The following is an 18,755-nucleotide window of genomic DNA, read 5'->3' as shown; positions in this document are numbered from 1 at the left end:
TGAAGATAGACTCAGTGATGTGGTTGACAGCTTGCTGACTTTCCTTTTCTTTGTTTTTCTTCCCCTTCCAGCAGGGAAGCATAGGCAGTGGCGGGAGCTCCAGCAGTTCGTCGGGCAGCACAGAGGAAGGACCTCTGGACGCCACTCTCACTACTCATTTCACCAATGCTGGTGTGGCTGTGCTGGAAGCTGCCAAGGATGGGCCAAGTCAGCATGCCGACCGGTCCAAACGATACATCATGGAACATGTGGATCTTGGCGCCTATTACTACAGAAAATACTTCTATCTCAGAGGTAATCAAACCAAAAAAAAAACCTTTTTGACACAGCATTTTTTGACCTTCAAGAGTTTTTCTGTCTCTGCAGTTAAGAGTGCTGTCGATTTCAATAAATTAAAGGCTGTATTAATAGTTTGCAGTAGTTATTGAAATGCTTTTTTATGTGTTTAATTCAGAATAGAAAAATCCAGCAAGCACCACATTAAGATATCAGTTTCATTTGTGATTGTATTTTTTGTCAAGTCATGATTTCTGGAGTTGCAGTTGTTTTTTTTTCCCCCTGAGTATTGACCTTGGGGTCATCTTGGCCTTAAAATTACATTCCTTCTCGCTTGTAGAACACTGGAACTATCTGGGGGTCGATGAGAACTTGGGTCCGGTGGCAGTGAGTCTGAGGAGGGAGAAGCTGGACGAACACAAAGAGCACGGCCAGCAGTACAACTACAGAGTCATTTTCAGAACGAGTGAGGTAAACAAGCATTGGCGCTACTTTCTTTTTTTTTCCTCTCTCTCCATGTACTGTCTAGTTTTAGCCTGATTCGTCATCTGTTCGCTCCGATTTGTTATAAAATGAGTTGTTCTATAATCGGCATGAAATGCATTTGTAGCTGTTCCCTCCCTGTGAATTTTCGCGTTCACGAACGTGTCAATATTTTGCACACTCTGTACTGAGTGATCTCACTGTGAAGCTATTATGAGATCAACTTGTGTAGGAGTTAACATATAGGATCTGCCTTGCTCATTGAAGGAGTCACTTGTGGGGAGGGGGGAATTATAAGAGCTTCAGCTCAAGATGCTGCCGCCTCCGTCCATTAACGCCACCTTGAAGTATTACGTTTTTGTTTTAATTTTTTTTTTTAATGCATTTTCCTAAATGTTGATCCACAATGCTTGATATTCAATCTGTGATTTGTAGCGAGCGGACGGCTTTTGTAAATCTCCTTAGCCTTTGCTGCAGCGTACTCCAATAGACATGCTTTTTGCCAGAGATCCATGTCCTCATTCCCTGAGCTGCACGCCCACCCACCATCTTTGTCAGCTTTCATCTGTGAAGGACTGAGCTGTGCCATTTTGCAGCTAAACGAGACTAAAATAGCACCGAAGGTATTTGAGTGAGGAAGGTAGAGCGTTGCTCTTGTATTAAAGCACACCGTGAGTAATAGCCCCTCCAATCTCATGGGATGACGCACGACCCACAGCGCTGTTTCCCTCTATTTTCTTTACCTCTCCTGCCTCACCGTCTCCCTTCTAATTGCTATTTTCAGACTGGGGAGCTTTGCAGCTATAGATAAACACAAAAAGTGGGATGCACAGATATTGTACACAAAAGTTCAGCGTCCACTGACCGCTGCTGTCCTTTACTATTGTCCTCACTTGAGTTAAGAGTGAATCTCTCCAGTTTGTTTAACACCAAGTGCACTGAAACCACCGTGGGACCAGCAGAACTCTGTGTGAGGACCCCAACATAAAACACGGACACTTAAAAGCACCCTGGGACCACTGCAGACGTCCAGCTGCGCTTATTTGTTCTCGATAGATATTCTGGTCCCCGGACTTTTCTGCATGCCTCCTGATTTATTCATGGCTGTCCTCCTTGGGCTTGTTTCACCCAAACGTCTAAAGTTTCCACGGTGGAAGCTTCGGCAGTAAAACCCACACGCAGAGACGCATTGTTGTTTTGCTCGCTCAGCCAGATGGTTTTCCACACTTTGAGCAGACGAGCACAATTCTGCAGTATGCATTTTGTTTTGTAATGGCTTTACTTGGAAAATCTGTGATTTTATGAATAAATTTCAGTCCTTGATGTAACCGAGACCATAATTATGTTTGCAGGAAAAAATGCTCTTGTTGTCCAAATTGGATTCCTCAGGTTTTTACACCTCATCACAGGGCTCTTTGCATTTGTTTTGTCCCAAAAATAGACTCGCCAGTTTTTTTTTGTTTTTTTTTTTTACTGCTACAATTGTTGCTGTTGTCAAATCATTCAGAGTCACGAGTAGAATTATGCAAGCAGACCTCGGCGAGACTAACCCCGGTTCTGTCATCCAGATCATGGTTCCATAGTACTGCAGTGTATCATGAAGAGCACTGACCCTCATGACTCCGACAAATCAACATGTACTAAGATTGAATACTCGTTTCTCTGACAATACAATAGTTGTAGCCCTTGGGGAAAAAAAAAAAAAAAAAAAGTTTGTTAGCAGATACACCGTTTCTGCTTCTGAGTCCATCATCGACATTTGTACCGGGCCGCAGTTCAAAATAAATATTGACTCGTTTTTAGCTTATCAAAGTAGAGCGATTTGAAGCTCTTGCTGTATTATTTCTGTTTTTGGTGCACAGAGCTTGTATTGTGTAACAATCTGAACCGAAGTCTCGCATGGCTGTAATTTGTGCTCATTCAAGTGCTTCAATAGTTTTCTAGCGATGGATGCTCCTTAATACAGCTCAATTGGTATTTTTCCTCCCGAGTATTTCTCTATTGTCTCTTACTGATCAGAGGAGAATGGATAGTTAGAATAAACTGGTATTACAATACTCAAGACCCTTCCATCAATTTCCATTACCCATTCGATCCAGCCTGGGTTTGTATCGACTCGTGTCAGTCTGAGCTGAAACGGGGCAAAAGGCAGTGCACACACTCGCACACACTCTCGGGTACAGCTAAATTATAGTCAGCAGTTACCTAACAAGCATGGTTTTAGATTTGGTTTGATAATGTCTTGTCGATGTGTAATTACAGTCCAACATCAAGATATTTTCACTTAAATTTGATTTGAACTGTCTCCTCTATAGCTGAATACTCTCAGGGGCTCTATCCTGGAAGACGCGGTACCGTCCACGTCGAAGCACGGCCTGGGTCGAGGTCTGCCCCTCAAAGAAGTGCTGGAGTACCTGGTGCCGGAGCTCAATGTCCACTGCCTGCGCCTGGCGCTGAACACGCCCAAAGTCACGGACCAGCTGATGAAGCTGGACGAGCAGGGGGTAAGGGGATGTCAACATTAAGTAAATGAATTTACCTTTTCTAAAAAAAAAACTTCTCAGACACAATTTTTGCCTCTCGATTTTCTTTGTATTGAGCACATTACTACATTTCTCTTCTTACTGCTTTCCATTTCATGAGAAGACTTGTATTCCCACCTGATTTCTTCATCATAATTCCTCGAATAATGATCCATTCAGCTTCGATTTGATCTCGCTTTGAGTCAGACACACCAGTTCCGCGACTATTAACCTGTACTATGGACTAGGGAGAACAACCAATTAACATTTAGTGTTTCATGAATCATTATGTGTGTGGGTGTTTTTCCCATAAAACGGTGTCTCACTGTGGATTGCTAAAGCATTGCCTTTTCTGCTCACTCCCACAGACTTTCATGTGGATATAATACAGGAAAATTGTGCACATACATAATGTGTCAAAAACAAACACTCATAATTTGACCGAAAAAGACAAATGTCAGTCTGCTTTCTTGAAAAAGTCACTACGATCACAGCAGAACGTATCAAAGTTGTTGTGAAAATAGCGATGCAGTTCTGCTACAATACCAATATAGTTACTCTGACATGACTTCCGTGAGGTGAGACGCTCGTGTTTCCCCTTTTACACTGGTTCAAATGCTGTTCTCTCCACAGCTGAGCTTCCAGCGGAAGGTGGGGGTGATGTACTGCATGGCGGGCCAGAGCAGCGAGGAGGAGATGTACAATAACGAGGCTGCCGGCCCCGCGCTGGAGGAGTTCCTTCATCTGCTGGGGGAGAGGGTCCGACTCAAAGGCTTCACCAAGTATCGAGCTCAGCTGGACACCAAGAGTGCGTACATGTGCAGAGGTTACAAGACGATTGCACCAGTGTAATGAATGGAACACGCACAGCAGGGATCATGCAGATTGAGCCGCTTGGTGGTAGTTCACATTGATGGAATGGAGTTTTGAATTCAGTCTCTTTGCATTTAATGGATTGGACCCAGTGTTCAATATCTGAACACATAATGAGAAATGTCAAATATTCATCATTGTGAATTGATATTTATTGTTACACCCAAAAAATACATTAAGGCAGAAAAAGCCATCATTTCTTGACTGAAAGCTGTTAAATCAAACTAAAAATCTGAATAAGTTACCAGATTACTTCTTCCCCATCTTGAGGATTGGCATTAAATGCAAATATATATACAAAAGTTAGAAATGTGTCCTTGCCTCGATGAAGACAGTGCTGCAGGGAACAGAGTGGCAGCTAAACCACAGTTCTTCATGTAAGGAAGTCATCCCTTCCTCACAAATTAAAATCCCTCTTGACGCAGGTTTTTCAAACGGATAAATCTCCTTTGTTTCATCACATGGTTGCTCGGCACTGCAGGCTTCAAATCTTTAAAGATTGGGAGGATGGAGTCAGATTTCTGAAGTCAGATTGCATGCTAATAACACCACTGACAAACCCCTGCTTTAATCCGCCCCTCTATTAACCTCGCTTCGTGTCCATAAGAATGTCTCTGGGGAACGTGGCAAATTCTATTTGTATGCTTCTCTCAAGGACTCTGATATTGTTTCTCTCCATGCTTGTCCCTGCCAGACCTCCTGTCTTTGTGCCAAATAAGTTGTGTTCTGATATCCCACTCTCCATATTACCCGCGTATCACGATTTCACAAAATGACTTGAGACGAAAACTGTTCTTTTCACTTTTTGCTCGACAAGCAAAGTCTGTAATTAAACAGGAGTGCTCCCTGGCGAAGGGGCATAATTAATTGAGCTAATCTCGCGTGGTCAAGAATGGCCTTTTAAAGGCCTTGTGATTGTTTTGTTCTCCAGTTAGAGCATATCAGTTCACAGTGGAGGTGGTTTTTAATGCGCAGAGCCTGTGAAAGGTTCGGGAAGGACTCGGCCATCTGATCAAGCAGAGCAGCGTAGGTTACTGTTAAGATGTTTAGTTAACGTTTTTCATCAGTAGTTGAATCAATTAGGCATGGGAATGTTTAGGAGCGAATGAGTGTCTACTATAAATTCGGTTTTAGACCAGTATTAAAAGCAGAATACGATACCTTGAACTCAAAACCACCTGAACTTTTTAATGCAAACTTTAACTTTTTATATTTAAAATCTGAGAAATTAAAACGTATTGTCTTCTTCAGCTGACTCGACGGGTACCCATTCCTTGTACACCACCTACAAGGACTATGAGATCATGTTCCACGTGTCCACCATGTTGCCGTACACGCCCAACAACAAACAACAGGTATGATGAATTACAGGTGGATTTTTAAGCATGCTGTGATAGTAACATAAATGTCTAGTGGCTCATCTAATTGGCGTTCCGTTGTGCTTTCTTCCTGCTGTCGCTGCAGTTGCTGCGTAAGCGTCACATCGGGAACGATATCGTCACCATTGTGTTCCAGGAGCCCGGGGCACTCCCCTTCACCCCCAAAAACATCCGCTCCCACTTCCAGCACGTCTTCGTGGTCGTGCAAGCACACAATCCGTGTTCCGAGCACAGCTCCTACAGGTGAGACTCAACCGTGCCACACAGTATTGTATAGAAATCTCAGAATTTCATTTCACGGGACTGTCATATTATCCTGAAGCTGTATGTTTTCCAAAGTTGGGGAACTCGAAAGGAACATGTTTTCCCTGTTTCCCTGTTGCCCGGTTATGAGACAAGAAGTCGGTTGCTTTACTGTTGCTCTTTTGTTCAGCTCATCCTGGTTCAGGTCTGGAGACTGTGCTGGCCACTCGGTGTTTTCAACTTTACCATCTCGTTCTTTTATCCTCATGTAGTTCTGGCATAGCCTGAACTGGTGTTTTGGGTCATTGTCTTGCTGTAGAATGAATGAACCCCTGACCAACTCGGCACATACCAGAGGATATTAAAAGCTGTTATAGCTGTTTGGGTTCAGAGTGCCTCTCACTCTGTACAAGAGCCTGGATCCAGCGACACACTCGTCCTCCTGTTTGACAGTTGATGTCACACACTGTGGGACCAATTTTCCTCCTACTCGACAGCGATCACAGAGATCCTGCATGATGAACTAAAGACTTCAACTTTCTTTACAGTTTTTCAGCAGAACAGACCCATTTTTATAGCAACTCACTTTGTTCTGCACTGTTCAGCTGATTCTCACAGGGGTCTGGGACCACAGAGTGTTTTACGCAGACGGAGGGCTCGAAGTAATTCAGATAAGTTGGAAAACATGTAGGAGTTCGTAGCATCGACAGCTTCCAAGGCTTGATCAGCCTCCATTGCTGCAGGACAGCTTTAAGTTGTTAACTCATCCCCCGTTCCCTGAAAAGTCAAATTCTGAAATGTTAATTATTTTTAAGTCTTTAATCACCTCACTTTTTTTTCAACCTCTGGCAGTTCATCATTTAACAGTTAACAAGCTATTCATTGGACAAATTTGATTGCAGTAAATAACCAGGGATAAAATGGAGTGTTCTAAACCTTCGGGCTGATAGCGTGTGTGAAAATACTTCTGAAAAAAAATAGATAAATATTCTACACATTTCAAGATGAAATAAAGATCATCCCATATAACCAAAATGAAGTGTTTGCAAAGCGATGCATCTCCTGGAGTTTTTGACAGCATCCAGCCCGCTGCCGGGTCACCCCGGCTCCACACAGGTAATCTACAAAGGGCTTCACAGCCTGATAAATATAACTCGTCCAGAAATATACTTTTGGTGTTTTTGCTTCAGGGCAGTGCATTTAAGAGGTGACCTTTTTTATTTTGTGTTTGCTTTTCATAAACAACTCGAGGCCATCTTACACCATGGTAACCAAGAAAAATGTGTCGGATGCGTTTTGCAAAGGTCTCGATAAATTTTCCTTCACTGACTTTTGCCCGGTGCCGTGGACATGACTCCTTTTTTTATGAATAACTTTTCATCGATGTTGGTTCCCACTTTTGCGGAAATGTGTCATTATAAAATCCGTCATGTGAGCTTGAGGTGACATTCAGTCTTTTGCTGTTTTCTGTGGAAGCCGCTCTTCTCTGAAGGCCATTTCCTTCACTTTAATTCTGTTTTCTAGTTTTCTGTCACTCTCCCTCATCTCGCTCCGGATGACTCTTCCTCCTTCTCCCACTAATAGCTGTTTTAATTGCTGCCTGAGCACATTGTGTGAGGTCTTAATTGTCCCCCGTGGGGCAACTGAACAACAACTGGGGGGAGGGGGGGCTTCGACTCACGCCTCACGTGAACGAACCCCCCCCCACGTTATGTAACAAATATGATTCACACGCGCCGTCTCCGATTCACAAATGTGAGTGAAGTTTTCTGAAGAGAAAAAGAATTTTTTACACACACTCTTGAGGTGAAACATCAGGCTTTGGAAATAAGTCATGATTCATACTCACCACAGGAAATTTGACTGAGTCATGATGTTATTAAGTAAAGATGACCTAAATGCTTTGAAGCCGAGTTTGATAAGAAAGGCACGTACCAACATGGCAGGGGGGGAAAGCACACACACTTCATTTGTTCTTCAGAGGACAGCTCTGTTCACTGCACAGCTGTGGAGTGCTGATGTTAAGATGTGCCTGTCGTTTTTAAGGTGAGGTACAGTCATTCAACAGCCGCTTCAGCTTTTCCTTGCTTTGAAGCTTCAGGAGATCAAATGTTAAACCGCACTGCTCACTTGACTGGCTGTTAGAACGTCCTCCTCTGATTGGGAATAGATCAAGGATCTTTTTTGGATCGTGTCCCTTCACCACTCATTCTGTCATCTCTCCCACTGAGTCCATACGGATTCATGGGAGCAGTGTGCGTGACGGCCGGACATCCTCGTCTCCCCAGAAACCCCAAATCACTCCCGGACCGATATAAATCTGTTCAGCGGGTCCCAGGCTGACCTCAGGCCCTGCTCCCAGAGGGATTGTGCAGGATCAGATGCACCAGGCACTTCAGCTCGTTCCCCTCGGTTTGGGCCAGTAGTGTTTTGACTGTGCTCTTCCCCTGGATGAAGAGTGAGGGAAGACATCCTACCAACAGCACTAAGCTGCCTGTGATCTCATTCTGTCTGTTGTAACCATTAATATCCTTCACTGCTTTACTGCATTTTCCAAAATAGCTGTAATGAATGCATTTCTTTAGTTTAAAATACAGAGTATTATAGTATAAAATCTGTTCTTTACAGTTATTTAACTAGGAATTACTGCAAAACAACATTTAAGCAATATTTTTCTGTGAACCAAACTTCAAGTTGAATTCAATTAACCTTTTTTTCTCATGTTTCTAGTGACACAAGTGCCTCTCCAGAGAGGAGCTTTTATTCTCCCTCGAAGTCACTCAAACTGTGAATTAGTTTCCTCTAATAATCAACTGGTTTACAGCGTTCACAGCATACATTACTGAAAGCAGATCATAGCATAACTCCCCACTGTGATACTATCACAGAAAACAACATGCATGTAAAAGACAATTCCTTCAATTGATTTATCAAAGCCTGCATGAATCCATCAATGGTGTCAATTAACTAATCAGTCGTACAACTAAAATAAACGTATCTGCCACATAATGAGGTTAAGGTGACTCACATACATTGCTCAGCCTCTGAATTCTTTGGAAAATGTGTTTTCTTTTCCTTCTTCACGCGATGTTTCCAGTCTGAAAATTCATTTTGCAATATGACAATTTAATGTCTTTGGGGTCCACATCAGTCTTCTCTGTGCTGTCTGAACAGAGTTATGATGATGATAAAGGGCCACATTACAGAGATGAAGTCATTTCTGGCTTCTGTTGAGAATAACTTCACAGCTTTTTTTTTTTTTTTTAACCCTTAAAGCTCCAAAAATGTTTCATCCTGGCCCTGAGGGGATAAAACGGAATAATGAAATGAAGGATGTGATAAATAGGATGTTTCCTGGTGACTCATTTTCCTGTCGGCTGAACAAAGATTTTGATTACGACTAGATGACTAATCTGAAAAAAATAAAGCACTAAATCAAAATTCAGTGCAATTTGTTGTCAAGTATTATAATCAGTTTTCCCCAAAAATACTGCGCGTTTGAAGCCTCTGTTTACAATCTTTAACAGTATTTGAATTTTAAATGCTGATAAAATGCAAGGCGTTTTGCGAAGTGCAGTAATCGGGAGGCTAAATTCCTGATATCGGTACCTTTAGCAACAGTTACATGAAGGGAGATCTTTTAAAGCAAATATCAGGATGGGCTGTATTATCTTCGCCCTCTGTTTGGGACCTGAGTGTCTCCATTTAAACAATGTCATACTGGCATTAAAAGAGGAACATTCTGACTGTTGGTTGTATGACTTGCATGCAAGCTGAACTGTTTACAATTTGTTGCACCATCACATGCATATTTACATTTATTTGATTGCCAATCTCCTTTAATTTCTTAACAGTCTCTGCCAGTCTAACTAAATGGTGTTCAATAGTCCATGGGAAATGGCGCACACTCTGAGCAGCAGTTGTCACAAGTAGACAAAAGCATGTGTTCCTTCTGTTGCGCGCTCACACGCCCGCACGCACACACCTACCTCTCTGAGCCTCCCACTCCAGCAGGTATTGACATGTTCTTTTTCTTGGCCTGGCTCAGTGGGCAGCAGGTCGTGGATACTGGAAAAGCGGAACTGCCCACACGTTGGATATTTATAAGCCCACAAATCACTGAAACCGCAGGAATGCACTCTTTCATTTCTGCTGCCAAGCCTCCTGCCTCAAGGATCACACAGCAGCCACACAGCCCAGCATCCCCCACCGCCTCTCCTCTCTTTGCCCGTCTCTCCCGCTTCCCTCATTCGTTTTCCCTTTTTTCATTCACTTTTTTTTTTTTTTTTTTTTTTTTTTGGAACACTGTCCATCTTGTTCTCTTGCTTCCATTGCTCAGTCTCTCCATCACTTTTGTCCTGCGTGAGTCACAGGTCTTTTGACTGACTCACAACAAGTGCTTTTAGAGCTCCAATGTAAAGCACTGAGCGATGTCAGCAGTGATGGAAGAGAGTAAGAATAAAAGGTCACATTTTATTAAAATCATTTGTTCTGCGTACCTGCGCGCACTTTAGCCGCTCCTCTCCGAAATACCCCGCATGATTCATTTGTCTTTTAGAGAAGTGCTCGCAGATAAAGCCGGGCTATTGTGTCCTCCGCTTGCAGCTGAGCTGTGAGTCAAGACTGAGATTTTCTGGGGGCATCGATGATATGCTGGTAACAGTAAAAAATGATAGTGTTACAAGGTGAACCGCTTCTTTTTTTTTTTTAGTATTTCAAGAAACACTATTTTTAGGGAAAGCTGTTATGGAAAAGAAATACAACTCTGCAGTACTCTCGCTTGCATTTGTGCAGGCTGACAGAAGACTAACCTTCATGTCTAATCACAAAAGTAACATGCCAGTTATTACTGCATGTGGAAGCATGCTTGGTTTAATTTAGATTAACTTGAGTGCAAATGCTCTCGTCCCTTTACTGGGAACGTGCCAATGTTTGTCAACTGCCTTTCTTCTTTTTCCCTTGAAGCTGATAATTATGTAATTATGATGGACGTATAATGCATAGCAATGTTACGCTATAAACATCGAGATGTTGCCGGTGTGTATATGTGCAGCAAAAAAACAAACAAACAAAAAAAAACATATATAATAAAATACACATGCTCCAAGCTTTCAAAAATACTGTATACCTGTACCCATTCGGGTATTCAGCCTAACACATGATACTGTCGTGGTAGTTTTAAAATTAGTGTCATTAAAATATCTACTACACTGCAAAAACTGCAAAAATTCTAAACGTTACCAAGCTCATTAGTCTGGGTTTCAGTCAAAATGTCTCATCTCAAGATATATTTAAGATAGAGAGACTTATTTCTTGATTTAAAATTCTTATATCAAAATTAAGTAAAATTTACTTGCTGCATGGACTGATAGATCATTTCACTAGTTTTAAGTATTTATCTTGTATTTGGGCTGCCCTTTTTTTGCAGTGTATGCATCTTTTGGTGGACTATTAAAAATGCAATTGTATATATGTGGTTTTTTTTATGCATACATTTATTTACTCTCTACTTATGCCTTGTATAAGACATTTATTATCATGTGTAGAACTTGTACTGAATTTTGGATTCGGAAACATTAATCACAGTTGACAACAATGGTGGTCGTATCGCCGCAGCCAAAGTGACCTCCGTGACGTGTGCCACAGCCGTTTCTACCTCCAAGAACTTCACACATAATACATGTGGATATTATGAGCAGTATTGTTACATACTTAGACTTCCGTGGATATTTCCAGCCTCGGTTTCTCACTACTCGCAGGCTATTTCAACCAGAAAAACAGATATTTCCTTTCTTACCTCAGACTGTTGCGAACAGGAATAGGTGGGAATAGAGGTGTCAGTAATTTGACAGTATAACTGTGCACCGCAGGTTTTCCGGTGTGGACGGGGTGTCTCTGGGGTATGTTTAGAAACACGTGGGTGACATCGGTATTGCTTATTAGACAATGCGATTAATCCCGGTGTCAACATGCATGCTGATGCGTGTCAGCAGGGGAGCGTGTGGGATGATGGCGCAAACTTCCTGTGCTGCTCTTGTCACCTGGCAATTACCGCCGGTGAGAATATCTGCGATTTAACTCATGACGTCATGAGGACAGATGATCCAAGTCCGGGAGTGGATCTCTTCGGGCCGTATATAGTAATAGTCCATTTCAGAGCACTGTTGCTTAGTTTTTCTCACTGATGTGAGTCTGTTTGTCTCAAATTTCATGAAAACATCACCCCCCCCCCCCCCCCCCACCCCCCCGCAAGACATCAGCCCCCTTATCTTTCCAGACTCTCCTACACAGTCTGTTTTCTCAGCCATATTTTGTTTTTCTCTCTCTCTCTCTGGGTTTTTCCGGGGCCTTTTTTCCTCCGGGAGGTTTTCATATAGCCGTCTCCACTCATCCTCCCCTTCTCGTGTTGCTCTCCACGGCTGCTCAGCTGAGTTCCTGACATACCAGACGGGGCAAGCGGCTTCAGATGGCCATTCCGGGGATTTAATAGAAGGAAGACGGGATAAAGATAGTGGAGGAGTGGAAGAGACAAAAGGCAGCAAAAGCACATAGCTGCTCTGCAACTCTGAATTTAATAACTGTTAGTCTAATAAAGTCAGCGGCAGCTCGTTAATCTGAGAGAGGTGATGAAAATGCAGACGTGTTTTGCCTTAGAAGGAAACTTTGCCTTTTTAGCCACTTTTATCACCTTAAAGATCCATTCAACCACTACAGGCTAGTTTTTATTTGAGGTTTTACATTAAACATGGTCTCTATCTAAACATTTCTTTTCGTTTGTGAATATAAAAGTAGATCATTGTAGTAATGATGATGTTGTCAATGTAAGCAATATTACGCTTAACATTTCTAGAAGATTACACACAACTGAACTAATTTAGCCTCTAAATGATTGTTCTCGTATTTGATCTCCTACCTCATTTAATTTCCATATCTGCTTTCTCTGCAGTGTGGCAGTCACCCGCTCCAAAGACGTGCCCTCTTTCGGCCCTCCTATCCCCGAGGGCGTGACCTTCCCCAAGTCCTCCGTCTTCCGGGACTTCCTGCTGGCCAAGGTCATCAACGCGGAAAACGCCGCCCACAAGTCACACAAGTTCCAGGCCATGGCGACCCGGACGCGCCAGGAGTACCTGCGCGATCTGGCCGAGCGCCACACCACCAGCACGCCCATCGACCCCTCCGGGAAGTTCCCCTTCATCTCGCTGGCCCACAAGAAGAAAGAGAAGACCCGGCCGTACGGAGGGGCGGAGCTGCGCAGCCTGGGGGCCATCGCCTGGCCGGTCTATGCCGAGGACCACGGCACCGGAGGGGAGCTGGAGGCCCTTCTGGCCATTTCCAATGACTTCCTCATCCTGTTGGACCAGGAGGCCAAGGCTGTGGTGTTCAACTGCGCCACCAAGGACGTGATCGGCTGGACACTCAGCAGCCCGGCGTCTTTGAGGATTTTCTATGAGCGAGGGGAGAGCGTGTCTCTGAGGAGTATCAGTAACAATACGGAGGATTTCAAGGAGGTGGTCAAACGACTGGAGGTGAGGAAACGTGCGCACACGCCTGATGTTTTCACGTATTTTGCTGAATTGAATTTTCTTGCAAAATCACACTAAAACGATGAGCTCTGCTTGCTGAAGTCAAACCCTGAAATATTTAATCACCTAAAAAATGTATGTTTGTCCTTATGGGGAACTTAATGTTTTTCCATACAGTGACATCAATCCCTGTGGGTCAGTGTGCAATCAGGTTGATGTCCCCACAAGTATAGAGAGAGACGTGCGCTCACACACGCACTTACCTAATGCTGAGGATTCATTTCCACATAGTGCTCTTGGAGCACAGCATCTTTTTTTAGTTGTTCTCAATGAAGACTGAGTGCATGTAGAGGAAAAAAAAAAAGTGCACCATCCCGCACCTTTCCTCTGAATGCTGTCTGGCTCTCAGGGGTACGTAATTGTAGAAGGCTATTTCTTCGCCGGATACCAATTATACTTGACAGAATAATACTTGTCAGTCTCATAACTCAGAAAATGGAGGATAAGCTTGGTCTCAACAGTGTCTCTCCGCACGGCGTTTCATCTATGTTGAAAAGGCAGTGATCACAACTGAGACACGAACAGCTTATTTGTGGGTACAGTTCTGCGAGACACTGGAGGTGGCTATTGTTTAGTATTTTGCTCGTGAGACCCGAGGTTATGTTAGTATGTCATTAGTTGTGTAAGCAACCCTTTGTTACTTTAGCTCTGTGTTTATTCTGATCAGGAGTCTGAAGAAGGCAACCATGATGACAGTTGTGCTTTTTGTAAATCAGCTTTCAGAGCCCTGCTCGCGCTGATCCTTCCCTGAAGTAGATTTGAATTTGGAGCCTAACCCTTCTGTTCTTTGCGTTGTCTGCAAAAATATGTTTTGGCTCCAGTTACACTGCTAAACCAAACTCCACGCGGCCATTGGAAGACTCGGTATGACTTGTAAATGGCTCAGAGATGACATGTCTTCATTCATGTAAACACCACAATCGTACGGCGGGATCAATGGAGAATGCCGCCGGCTGCCATTGATCAGTCACCTGGCCCACTCAGTCTCTCCCACCATTCAGCGCCGGCTGTCAGTCTGCCAGAATGACAGCATTTTTGTGTCTGTATGCCAGAGCTGCTGCCTCATTACTGGTCTCAGCTTATTGAGGGAGTTTCAGAAACACCTCTGGACAATACTCATAATGGCTCACACACCTACACACATACAGTGAAATGACGCCGCTCCGTCCTGAGCTGTTTCCATGGAAACTGGTCGGGAGGGGGAAAAAAGGTGTTGTTATGTAATCATCAGTGCTTTAGAACACATTCATTTCCCCAGCCTCTTCTCACCTTTAGACAGTGTGTGTATGTGTGTGTGTGTTCATGCAACTTTCATATGTTTATGTAACCTAGATGGAGCATCAGCTTGTTTGATCTGCACACACACACATGCAAACACACACTGGTGTTTGGCTCAGGGCTCAGGACTAACTACATGTTGCCTTCAGTGCTTTTGGCAGTGAAGTTCAATCATCTGAATGACCTCAGTGCCGAGTGAGGAAGAGAAATGGCCTTGGGTCGCCCGGTTTGTGGAACTGGCGTCGTTTATGTTCCGTTTGTAACCCCCCCCCCCCCCCCCCCCCCCCCCCCCCCCCCCTCTCTTTCTTCAGAGTCGCTTCTCTCCATTTGTTCGTTCACTTTTTTTCTTGCACTCTCTTCTCCACCCACGCACGCTTTCAGAAACATCAGAGTACAATAACGGTCTCCGTCAGGTGCCAGTCACCAGCAGGAGTTATTCATGCTTTCCTGTAAATTTTCCATTCTATAGAACTGTTGCTGACGCTGATCAGACAGAAAGATACCAGGCGCATTGTGATTGCAAATAAAAATGTAGTCATAATTACCAGGGGAGCACACTGTTGCAGAGCAATATCACCGCCATTCTATAAGAATTATGGACACTAATGACCTCAACTTTATTCTTGGAGCACTTTTAAATAACTAGTTTTGGCATAAAGCGATATACTGAAACAATATTAAAACCAAAATGGCAAACCATGAAAGAAAAATAAAAAAACTGTCTCAAACTTGGTGGAAAACCAAGCAATTAAATTGTGATTTAAGAGGACTTTTTTTTTAATGTGCATCAAAAGAATTCGTCTTCTGTGCAAAGATAAAATCCTTCCATACTTAATGACTCGGGGTAAAACGTACACAGTTGCCTGCTAATTGGAGACCTTTCAATTCATATCCGGCTCAAATATGGTTAAAATTACTTTTGATAAATCTGTAATTTATTGGTAAATTGAATCCTGCAAGTGGAACTTTAGAAACTAGAACCACATTCTCCCAGTTGGCCACGTCCATCCGAGATTCTTAACAGGACACTGTTTGTTTTAAAGGTTTGCTACTTAGTTGCACTCCACCCTACCTGAAAGCAAAGACTTGCACTCTGCAATAATATCAACAAAAAGTTTTAAAATATTCTCTTTAAAACACCAAACTGATGAAGTGTCACAACAAGAGGGAAAACTTGTGTTTATCTCAGTCATTAGTGAAACTATACATATCTATTGAGAAGTACATGATTTATGATGTAGTGACTCATTTTTGTCATTTATCTACATGAAATCTTTCAAGGGTGGTCATTCGTTTTCTCTACCTCCTTATCTAACCAGTCTTAATGACTGTAGGTGGACTGATCACCAGTGTGTCACGGGACATAGACAATCATCCTCCTGTGGGAAATCGCAAATACAAATTAGCCTCAAATTCAAGGTTTTGAACTCTGTGAGGAAACTGAGGTACCTGGGGGAAACCCACACAAGCATGTAGACAACATTAGGCTGTCATGTAGTCACACGTAGCATGTGCACATGTGAAACTGATTCGTCACGTTTGTGCTTTATTCTACATCGTGTCTCTCTGCTCGTGTCCAGTTTCTCACCAAGGGCTGCGAGACGTCAGAGATGACCCTCCGTCGAAACGGCCTGGGGCAGCTCGGCTTCCACGTGAACTACGAAGGCATCGTGGCGGAGGTATGCGTCGTTACATAAGGTCCTCTGAAAGGCTGTAATTCACCACTGCTGTTTTCACAGCACATCTGGATGTGATTGGCTCCTATTCTGTAGCGTTCAGATGTCCATTCAGAATAACCAGTGCAACAGTATGCCTCAAAATACGATGTCATGCTGTTTCTGTCACTGACGTTCCTTCATGTTTAGCGCCATGTGGTTAGTTTAGGTGTGTTGTGGCACATTCAGTGGATGAATGGTGTACTGATCCCCTGTCGATCCCAGGTGGAGCCGTACGGCTATGCCTGGCAGGCGGGACTCCGGCAGGGAAGCCGTCTGGTAGAAATCTGCAAAGTTGCCGTCGCAACACTGACCCACGAGCAGATGATTGACCTCCTCCGGACTTCGGTGACGGTGCGCGTTGTTATCATCCCGCCACACGACGACGCCACTCCACGCAGGTCAGTGAAAGAGGAAGGGGAAGTGTGTGTCCCACGCAGGCTTCGCTTTCTGGAAAGTGTTTCAGGGCTGCACAAAAAAAATCATTAGTGTTCTCCGGAACCTCTCTACGACACCAACGGATTTCTCTCAAACTTCTTCCAACTTGTGTGCTCGTGTGTGCAGGGGTTGCTCGGAGCTCTATCGAACGCCCGTCTCAGAATACAAGGGCAGCAGCAGCGACAGCGGCTCCTTCGAGTACAAGTTCCCCTTCCGCAGCAACAACAACAAGTGGCAGAGGACGTCCAGCAGCCCCCAGCAGTCGCTGACCGCCTCGCCGCAGCCGCACACACCCAACCGAGCCATCAGCCTGGGCAGCTCCGTGGGGAAGACCCTGTCGGCCGAGAGGCTGGAGCGCGGCGCTGTCATCCCGCGCAGCGTGAGCAGCGATGGCCGACCTCTGGACACCAAGAGGTCAGAGCCCGCCGGCATGTCCAATCTGAATACCGCGTTCATTTCCAGGGTGGAGGCTGGGAAAAGTGCAAGCTGAAAAACAAACACTTAGAGCACCGCAACTCGCACCAGCAGCTGAAGCCGATCAATAAATTATAATTAGTTATGGCAGTTTTGTTTTAGTTTTTCTGCGCCGTTTTAAACAGAAGCCTCACGCGGCTCCATTGTTTGTTTACCAGGATGTCTCCAGGCAGTGAGAGCTACAGCCTGGCTTCTTCCCTGGCGTTGGGGCGATCCCCTCACAACCGCAGCTCTCCAAGCAACCTGTCTTGTTCCAGCGAAGCTTCTGGAAGCTCGGCCCACTGGAGACAGAAGTCCATGCCTGAGCAGTAAGCAAAACGCTGTTTTTCCTCTGATCTGAAAGTTAACCACCACTCTTTTTATTTTATGTCTAATTTATGTTCTTGAATTTGGGAAATCCATTTTGAATGTATGATGGATGTACTATTTATGTGAGTATATTTCTCTTCCCATCCTCAGAGAGCATTAAAATGTGTGCTAAAGAAGCTCAGTCAGGTGGATTACCTAATTTTATATGTTTCTGGCAATGGAACAAATGTTGGCTTGAAATTATCCCTTTGACAGTTGTAACAGTGTATGGTATTAGTGTAGGAGCGAGAGGTGCTAGCGTTTGTGTCTTTGTCTCTGGAAAAAAATGTTCTTTTTTTAAATTTTTTATTCCACCCACTGGTGCCTGTGGGAAAGGAACGTATTATGTTTTAATCTCCTTTTCTCTGTCATCTCCAGCTCTGCATTTTAAAATCGGCAATAACCCACATTTAAGCGGTTTCAGAAGTATCCCCCCGTGTGTCTTCACTTATCAGGTTTGCAAGCAACCGCCATTCTCCGATGTCCACGGAGAGAAGAGAGATCGTTGGAGAGGGCGGCTCCAGCGGGAAGTCGACTCCCAACTGGTCGAGAATGGAGGAAGGGGGCGGAGGCGACCGGGGGTCATCAGGTATCTGCTGGTTCTTAACTCCCATCGTTAAGACCGACACAAATTTTCTGGTATTGACAACTTGCCTAATGAGCTGAAATGGCATGGAAAGAAATGTTTTTACTGGAGCGTCCGTTAATGCAGTGCAAGTGGCCAGGTTCTTTCAGTGGAGATGCATTTGCCTGTATATTAACAAAGCTGCGCATTGAAATGGACATGCATTTGCACATGCAAGAAAAAGAGGTCAGCTGACATCTAAACAGCAAGAAACGGGAATGGAATCATCCATATTCATCAGCTTCTAAATCCCTTAAAATGACAGGTATTTGGAAGAGTGTGGTGTTTAATGTGCGCGCCGCCTCGTCTGCCAGTGACATTTTTTTTTTTTTTTTTTTTTTTTTCCTGCAGCAGCTTTTTCCCTCAGTGCTGAGATACTAACTCTGACAGGAGCTTCAGTGCCTCTAACAGCACTTTCCTTCCACTTCTCCCCCCTCCTCCTCCTCCTCCTCCTCCTCCTCCCACCTCCTCTTCCTCCGTCTCTGCAAGCTGTGAATTATATTGCCTTCACAGGGAAG

The 18,755-nt window shown here is 44.0% G+C and overlaps 1 protein-coding gene across 1 annotated transcript in view; it reads left to right on the top strand.

The window, feature by feature from the left end:
* The window catches only part of sipa1l1 (signal-induced proliferation-associated 1 like 1), a 65,731-nt gene that overhangs the window by 38,685 nt on the left and 8,291 nt on the right, over nucleotides 1–18,755 (top strand). The window contains exons 5-16 of the mRNA XM_030109590.1: nucleotides 72–294; nucleotides 617–747; nucleotides 3,075–3,263; nucleotides 3,915–4,089; nucleotides 5,406–5,509; nucleotides 5,619–5,776; nucleotides 12,723–13,302; nucleotides 16,218–16,316; nucleotides 16,578–16,753; nucleotides 16,917–17,204; nucleotides 17,423–17,572; nucleotides 18,068–18,201. Of these exons, the coding sequence (XP_029965450.1) occupies nucleotides 72–294; nucleotides 617–747; nucleotides 3,075–3,263; nucleotides 3,915–4,089; nucleotides 5,406–5,509; nucleotides 5,619–5,776; nucleotides 12,723–13,302; nucleotides 16,218–16,316; nucleotides 16,578–16,753; nucleotides 16,917–17,204; nucleotides 17,423–17,572; nucleotides 18,068–18,201 (2,407 nt within the window). The remainder of the gene's footprint in view (nucleotides 1–71; nucleotides 295–616; nucleotides 748–3,074; nucleotides 3,264–3,914; nucleotides 4,090–5,405; nucleotides 5,510–5,618; nucleotides 5,777–12,722; nucleotides 13,303–16,217; nucleotides 16,317–16,577; nucleotides 16,754–16,916; nucleotides 17,205–17,422; nucleotides 17,573–18,067; nucleotides 18,202–18,755) is intronic.

This window comes from Salarias fasciatus, chromosome 15 (assembly GCF_902148845.1).
Source record: "Salarias fasciatus chromosome 15, fSalaFa1.1, whole genome shotgun sequence".
Taxonomy (NCBI): Eukaryota; Metazoa; Chordata; class Actinopteri; order Blenniiformes; family Blenniidae; genus Salarias; species Salarias fasciatus.
Note: the sequence above shows the minus strand (reverse complement) of the source record. Positions and strands in the feature narration are given on the sequence as shown.